The sequence below is a fragment of the Salvelinus alpinus genome, chromosome 23, assembly GCF_045679555.1.
Source record: "Salvelinus alpinus chromosome 23, SLU_Salpinus.1, whole genome shotgun sequence".
In the NCBI taxonomy this organism is placed as follows: Eukaryota; Metazoa; Chordata; class Actinopteri; order Salmoniformes; family Salmonidae; genus Salvelinus; species Salvelinus alpinus.
The window spans coordinates 15,600,177-15,608,751 of record NC_092108.1 but is presented as its reverse complement, the minus strand read 5'-3'; the positions used below and the strand labels follow the sequence as shown (position 1 = coordinate 15,608,751).

The window sequence follows — 8,575 nt, the reverse complement described above, 5'->3', positions numbered from 1 at the left end:
AAATCCTTGATATCCTTAGTCTGCGCTTATGGACTGCTCTTTTAAATTCAAACCCCAGGTTTTCAATGGGTTTCAAGTCCGGAGACTGAGATACCCGTTGAATTAACCATTTGATTGTGGGTTTTGATGTGTGCTTGCGGTTATTGTCTTACTGGAAGATACACTTGCAGCCAAGTTTCAACCTCCTGGCAGAGGCAATCAGGTTTTTGGCTAAAATGTCCTGGTACTGGGTAAAGTTCATGATGACGTTGACCTTAACACGGGCCCCAGGACCAGTGGAAGTAAAATAGCCCCATAACATCAAAGATCCACCACCATATTTTACAGTAGGTATGTGGTTCCTTTCTGCTTATGCATTCTCATTTCAACGACAAACCCACCACTGGTGGGCGTGGCCAAAGAGCTTGATTTTCATGTCATCTGACCAAAGCACTGGTTCCAATCCAAGTGCCAAGCCCTTTAGCAGACTCATCTTGGAATCAGTGCTTTGGTCAGATGAAATGAAAAGCTCTTTGGCCACACGCAGAAAATAACCTCATACAGCGGCTTGCGAAAGTATTCACCTCCCTTGGCATTTTTCCTATTTTGTTGCCTTACAACCTGGAATTAAAATAGATTTTTGGGGGGTTTGTGTCATTTGCTTAACTCAACATGCCTACCACTTTGAAGATGCAATTTTTTTTTATTGTGAAACAAACAAGAAATTAGACCAAAAAAAAACAGAAAACTTGAGCGTGCATAACTATTCACCTCCCCCAAAGTCAATATTTTAACGGTTGTCGTTGGAAGGAGAAGAGGACCAAAGTGCAGCGTGGTACGTATTCATAATAATTTAATAAAGAATGAATACTGAACAAAAACAACAAACCGACAAACGAACAGTTCTGTAAGGTGCAAACAAAAACACTAAACAGAAAATAACTACCCACAACCCATAGTGGGAAAACAGGCTACTTAAGTATGATTCGCAATCAGAGACAACGATCGACACCTGCCTCTGATTGAGAACCATACTAGGCCAAACACATAGAAATATAACGACTAGAACAAAACATAGAATGCCCACCCCAACTCACGCCCTGACGAAACTAAAATAAAGACATAAAAAAGGAACTAAGGTCAGAACGTGACAGTACCCCCCCCCCCCCCCCAAAGGTGCGGACTCCGGCCGCAAAACCTGAACCTATAGGGGAGGGTCTGGGTGGGCATTTACCGTGGTGGTGGCTCTGGAGGGGGACGTGGACCCCACTCCACCATAGTCTCGGCCCACTTATGTGGCACCTTAGGAACGGCGACCCTCGCCACCGACCCCGGATTGGAGACCCTAGTAGAGGGCACCACTGGACTGAGGGGCGCCTCTGGACTGAGGGGCGCCTCTGGACTGAGGGGCGGCTCAGGCAGCACCTGATTGAGGGGCGGCTCAGGCGGCTCCTGACTGACGGGCGGCTCAGGCGGCTCCTGACTGACGGGCGGCTCAGGCGGCTCCTGACTGACGGGCGGCTCAGGCGGCTCCTGACTGACGGGCGGCTCTGGCCTGGAGAGAGAACCTGGAGGGAGGAGACGGAGAGACAGCCTGGTGCGTGGGGCTGCCACAGGACCCACCAGGCTGGGGAGACCTACAGGAGGCCTGGTGCTTAGAGGAGGCACCGGATGGATCGGGCTGTGGGGGAGCACTGGAGCTCTAGTGCGCAGCCTTGGCACCACTCCTCCAGGCTGGATGTCCATTTTAGCCCGGACCCTCCAGAGTGCAGGCACAGGTTGAACCGGGCTGTGAGTGAGCACTGGAGATCTGGTGCATACCACTCGCACCTCTCCCATAGGCTCAATGCCCACATTCGCCCGGCATGAGCGGAGCGCAGGCATAGGACGCACTGCACCCTCCCAGCGCCCCGGAGACACAGCACGCAGAGCCGGCGCAGGATACCCTGGGCCGAAACGGCGTACCGGAGAACAGACACGCTGAGCCGGCACAACAAGCCCTGGCTGGATCCCCACTTCGCATGGCACTTGCGGGGGGCTGGCCTATAGCGCACCGGGCTACGAACGCCTACTGGCGACACCGTACGCTTAACCGCATAACACGGTGCCTGACCAGTAACGCGCTGCTTACGATAAGCACGAGGAGCGGGCTCAGGTCTCCAACCTGACTCTGCCACACTCCCCGTGTGCCCCCCCCCACCCAAAAAAAATGTTGGAGCTGCCTCTCGTGCCTGTCGTGCTGCCGTGCTACCTCCTCATATCGCCGCCGCTCAGCTTTCACTGCCTCCAGTTCTTCCTTGGGGCGGCAATATTCTCCAGCCTGTGCCCAGGGTCGCTTACCGTCTAGTATCTCCTCCCATGTCCATGAGTCCATAATCCTCTGCTCCCGTTTACCACGCTGCTTGGTCCTTGGTTGGTGGGTAGTTCTGTAACGGTTGTCGTTGGTGGAAGGAGAAGAGGACCAAAGTGCAGCGTATTCATAATAATTTAATAAAGAATGAATACTGAACAAAAACAACAAACCGACAAACAAACAGTTCTGTAAGGTGCAAACAAAAACACTAAACAGAAAATAACTACCCACAACCCATAGTGGGAAAACAGGCTACCTAAGTATGATTCTCAATCAGAGACAACGATCGACACCTGCCTCTGATTGAGAACCATACTAGGCCAAACACATAGAAATATAACGACTAGAACAAAACATAGAAAAACAACATAGAATGCCCACCCCAACTCACGCCCTGACGAAACTAAAATAAAGACATAAAAAAGGAACTAAGGTCAGAACGTGACAAATACTTTGTAGAGCCACCTTTTGCAGCAATTACAGCTGCAAGTCTCTTGGGGTATGTCTCTATAAGCTTGGCACATCTAGCCACTGGGATTTTTGCCCATTCTTCAAGGCAAAACTGCTCCAGCTCCTTCAAGTTGGATGGGTTCCACTGATGTACAGCAATCTTTAAGTCATACCACAGATTCTCAATTGGATTGAGGTCTGGGCTTTGACTAGGCCATTCCAAGACATTTAAATGTTTCCCCTTAAACCACTCAAGTGTTGCTTTAGCAGTATGCTTAGGGTCATGGTCGTGCTGGAAGGTGAACCTCCGTCCCAGTCTCAAATCTCTGGAAAACTGAAACAGGTTTCCCTCAAGAATTTCCCTGTATTTAGCGCCATCCATCATTCCTTCAATTCTGACCAGTTTCCCAGTCCCTGCCGGTGAAAAATATCCCCACAGAATGATACTGCCACCACCTTGCTTCACTGTGGGGATGGTGTTCTCGGCGTGATGAGAGGTGTTGGGTTTGCACCAGAAATAGCGTTTTCCATGATGGCCAAAAATCTCAATTTTAGTCTCATCTGACCAGAGTACCTTCTTCCATATGTTTGGGGAGTCTCCCACATGCCTTCTGGTGAACACCAAACATGTTTGCTTATTTTTTCTGGACACTCTTTCGTAAAGCTCAGCTCTGGAGAGTGTACAGCTTAAAGTGGTCCTATGGAGATACTCCAATCTCCGCTGTGGAGCTTTGCAGCTCCTTCAGGGTTATCTTTGGTCTTTGTTGCCTCTCCTTGCCTGGTCCGTGAGTTTTGGTGGGCGGCCCTCTCTTGGCAGGTTTGTTGTGGTGGCATATTCTTTCCATTTTTTAATAATGGATTTAATGGTGCTCCATGGGATATTCAAAGTTTCAGATATTTCTTTATAACCTAACCCTGGTCTGTACTTTCATAGGTCTTCATAGCGCTGGTTGCTTGGTGGTGCCCCTTGCTTAGTGGTATTGCAGACTCTGGGGCCATTCAGAACAGGTGTATATATACTGAGATCATGTGACACGTAGATTGCACACAGGTGGACTTGATTTAACTAATTATGTGACTTCTGAAGGTAATTGGTTGCACCAGATCTTATTTAGGGGCTTCATTCCTTTTTATTTTTTGAAACAAGTCATTTTTAAAATTTCACTTCACCAATTTGGACTATTTTGTTTATATCCATTACATGAAATCCAAATAAAAATACATTTAAATTACAGGTTGTAATGCAACAAAATAGGATAAACGCCAAGGGGGGTGAATACTTTTGCAAGGCACTGTACCTACTGTAAAATAAAATGGTGGATCTTTGATGTTATGGGGCTATTTTGCTTCCACTGGTTACCACTGTATGTCTAATAAATCACTGTATGTGTTCATTTAATGAAAACAACTCCAAAATATATATATTCTTTTATGTATTTCCCTGAGCCTCCTTTGGCCCTTAAAATGCTCAGTCTGATCATGTGGGCGTTAGGAAACAAATGTGAAGATATTGACATAGATAACCCTGATTAGCTGATAGGATGTTCTTGAGCCCACCCCCTTACCCAGATGAACAGTTATTGGTCTATTATAGTCAGATCTTATTGTGAAGTCATGATGTGGGGCCCAAAGTCCCATCCCACCTGAACAGGATGACATTTCAGGATTATTTTCAAACAGCTCTTACACAAAAAACAAGGAAATCACATTTTAACTGCACTGCCCATTAAGTAGTCTCACACTGATATCTCCGCTCCATTCCCACAATAGCTCAATAATGTGTGTCCAATGAATCAAGAAAATGCATATGTCGTATATAATTCATTGGGGTTTCTTAAACTATCGGTCAGGACCCAAAGTGGGCCCTGGGCATGTGGATCGCTAGTTAAAAGAATACATCTATATTCACACAGTTTCTTCTTAATTTGGGTCGCCGGAGGACGGTATATTTCTCATTTGGGTCTCGAGCTGAAAACGTTTAATCAATTACTCATGTAGGCTACTTTCCAACTTGACTGTTCCTGACCTGTACAGCAGCCTCGACTATGAGAAACTTGTCAATGAAATGCATCCTTTACATCCTTATGGCCCTACAGTCAGTCACATGTTGACATCCCTGTGTATAACCACCATGCTAGGCGGTGCCTCCTCCACTCCCTTCCCCCTTAGAGCCAGGGTGAGAAAGTTCCTGATGGACAGCAAGACTCGGAGCAGCAGCTCCTTGAGTCCGGCCCTGTACTCCTGTCGCATCAGGCAGTACAGCACGGGGTTCAGGCAGCTGTTGGTGTGAGCCAAGCAAACAGTCAGAGGGAAAGCATAGGCCTGGGCATTGTAGAAGGCCTTACTAAAGGGCACCAGGTCAAATTTTATCAGCACTCCCCACAGTGTAAGAGCCTGGTTGGGCAGCCAGCAGAGGAAGAAGGAGAGCACCAAGATGGTCACCGAGCGGGTCACTTTGGAGCGGCGCCGTTGATGGGACCTCTCTGAACTCTCCATGACCCCAACGCTGCCAACTACGCCACTGACTCGCCGGCTCAGGAGGAGGTAACACACACTGATCACTACCAAGGGAACCACAAATCCCAGCAGTACCTTCTGTGTCTGGTAGAGGCCCAGTAGAACCTGAGAGTCCCAGTGACCCGAGGCAGGTCCAGAAAACCGGACCAGACACAGCTCGTCATCCGCAGACACCTAGAAACAGCAAAAACATGCACCACAATGGAATTAAGTGTTTGACATCAATTGATGTGTTTTGTTTTGATGTACACACAAACAGCCTTACATGCATTTTTAAATTGGCAAATAAAATCAGTCAAACAAACCTGGACTGTGGTGGAGTAGATGGCGTGGGGCATCGTGACCGCCAGTGACACCACCCAGATGGCAAAACTGGCCCACTTGGCGCGAGCCGCAGCCATTTTGGGGCTGCTTATCCTCAGTGAGGAGGCGAGGGAGCAGTAGCGAGCCACGCTCATGGCCGTCAGGAAGAAGACGCTAGCGTACATGTTCATGGTGGTCACAGAGCTGACAATCTTACACATGACCCTGCCGAAGGGCCAGCGGAAGTCCAGAGCAGTGTCCACAGCCCAGAAGGGCAGGGTGAGGACGAACTGGAGGTCAGTCACTGCCAGGCTCCTCACAAAGAAGTCAATAGACGAGTGGTGCAACTGGTGGCGGGAGTGGAGAAGGAACAGCGCCAGGAGGTTTCCCACCAGCCCCAGAGCACACACCGCCAGGTAGACCAGAGCAATGACCACTCGCATCTGGAAGAAGGAAACACAGTCAAGAGTCAAATCCTGATACATAATGGCTTGGTACTGTCATTAATTAATAATAATCAAAAAGAAAAATAATGAAGTTAATCTTAAATTGATTTATCCTAACCCACAACAACAACAAAATATATTTTATATCAAGATAATCTACCTGTAGGACTTTTAAGCTGGGATATTTAAACTTGCAATACGTAACTTTCTGTCATTCTCATTGAAAGCAAGTCTAAGAAGCGGTAGGTGTGCTATTTATATGCTTCCAGTTCTTAAATTTCGTTTTTGCATCTTTTATTTTCAGTTTTGTACACCAGCTTCAATCTAAATACAATATTTGTGGTTATGAAAAATATATTTCACAGAGGTTTAGATGGTACAACGATTCTCTACACTATACTTGCGTGTTTTGTCACAAACAAAACTTAAGCGAACTATTCGAGTTTTAGCAACCAGGAAATTGAGCAATTTATGCAGAGTGCATCTTTAATGGGGAAACTGACATGTCCATTTGCGATATTACAACAACAAAGAAGTCACTGAAAACAACTAACATGCTGAGCTACACTCCTCAGTTCGGTGGGGCGACCAGTGGCACCATTTCCACATACTGCGGATTCTATCTTTAAGCTTGACAATATTCTGTTTCTATTGTTTATATAGTGTAAAATAATAATTATATATATATATATATATATATATGTACATACATATCTGTCAATGTGGTAAAATAATGTGTCTTGGTCAGACTTCTTGCAAAAGATTAGTTTGTGCTAGTCTGGAACAAAAACCTGCACAACCAGTAGTTGTGCAGGTCCAGAGTTGCAGATCCCTGAGCATCACTCCTCTATTCGCTAGCAGGGCTACTATGAAGTAGGATGAAGTTACAACTGATCTAAACTTAGTTTTGCGTTTGTCACCCTAATGGTTAGGACTTTTGTAGGGTATTCGGAGCACACACCCACCGTCATGTTCGCGCTGTCCCCATACAGCTCCGGAGCAGACTCTCTGGAGAGGAGATTGAGCCAGCAGTCCAGCGAGAGGTTGTGGAGCGATTCTCCGGACAGGTTAGCCTGCTCTGGGCTCTCCGCGTCCTCCTGACCCCCTACACGCCCACTCAGACCCAGGTGTAGCAAACTGCTGTTACTCTGATGCATGGTTCTTCTCTATCATTCAGCAGAACACTCCGCATGAAAACAGGGTCTCACATCACCCAAAGTGGGAAGTAATGGTACAAACATTTCGAGTTAAGAGTACACTCAACATATCCAAATTCCAACCGCACCGTTTTTGTAAGAAGACACATTTTGTGTTTTAGGAAACAGTCATTGTTAGTAAATATTCACTGTTTTTTCGTTTCATTTGAATGTGTTTGTTCAAGTCCGACTTGTTTCCGAATGAGTTGCATAACGTGTCTAGTCTGCGCTTTTTATACCGTTTGAGATGCCATGCGAGGGTAAAGGGTGTGCGGTTGCTATCACTCCATCACGTGCATAAAATGGGGGGAGAGTAGGGGTGAGAATGTGGAGGGCTGCAACCTGCTCTCAAAGCATTTCGTATTATTCTGTACATAAGGCCGAGGCACTACAATTAGTATCATATGTTATGTTTCGTATGGTATGCATTCATTTGTGGACGTCCATCACCCATTTAGTATGATATGTTCCGAATTACAATTAGTATTATATGTTAACTATTTGCTAAACGTACAATATGTTACGAATTGTGTCCAGCGATACTGGTCCATAATAGAGGTTTACAATACAGTCGTGGCCAAAAGTTTTGAGAATGACAAAAATATTAATTTTCACAAAGTTTGCTGCTTCAGTGTCTTTAGATATTTTTGTCAGATGTTACTATGGAATCCTGAAGTATAATTACAAGCATTTCATAATTGTCAAAGGCTTTTATTGACAATTACATGAAGTTGATGCATAGAGTCAATATTTGCAGTGTTGACTCTTCTTTTTCAAGACCTCTGCAATCCGCCCTGGCATGCTGTCAATTAACTTCTGGGCCACATCCTGACTGACGGCAGCCCATTCTTGCATAATCAATGCTTGGAGTTTGTCAGAATTTGTAGGTTTTTGTTTGTCCACCCACCTCTTGAGGATTGACCACAAGTTCTCAATGGGATTAAGGTCTGGGGAGTTTCCTGGCCATGGACCCAAAATATCGATGTTTTGTTCCCCGAGCCACTTAGTTATCACTTTTTCCTTATGGCAAGGTGCTCCATCATGCTGGAAAAGGCATTGTTCGTCACCAAACTGTTCCTGGATGGTTGGGAGAAGTTGCTCTCGGAGGATGTGTTGGTACCATTCTTTATTCTTGGCTGTGTTCTTAGGCAAAATTGTGAGTCAGCCGACTTCCTTGGCTGAGAAGCAACCCCACACATGAATGGTCTCAGGATGCTTTACTGTTGGCATGACACAGGACTGATGGTAGCGCTCACCTTGTCTTCTCCGGGCAAGCTTTTTTCCGATCCCACAGCTGAATCAACTTTAGGAGACGTGACAGCATGACAGAG

General features: G+C 46.2%; 1 protein-coding gene across 1 annotated transcript; it reads right to left on the bottom strand.

Annotated features, from left to right (window-relative positions):
• Positions 1 to 2,922: 2,922 nt before the first annotated feature.
• LOC139550326 (relaxin-3 receptor 1-like) lies at positions 2,923 to 7,429 on the bottom strand. The gene is made up of 3 exons (XM_071361155.1): positions 7,014 to 7,429; positions 5,605 to 6,045; positions 2,923 to 5,473 (listed from the first exon to the last, which is right to left on the bottom strand). Exons 1-3 carry the CDS (start codon positions 7,203 to 7,205, stop codon positions 4,883 to 4,885), a joined length of 1,224 nt encoding a protein of 407 aa, XP_071217256.1. The 5' UTR covers positions 7,206 to 7,429; the 3' UTR covers positions 2,923 to 4,882.
• Positions 7,430 to 8,575: the final 1,146 nt, after the last annotated feature.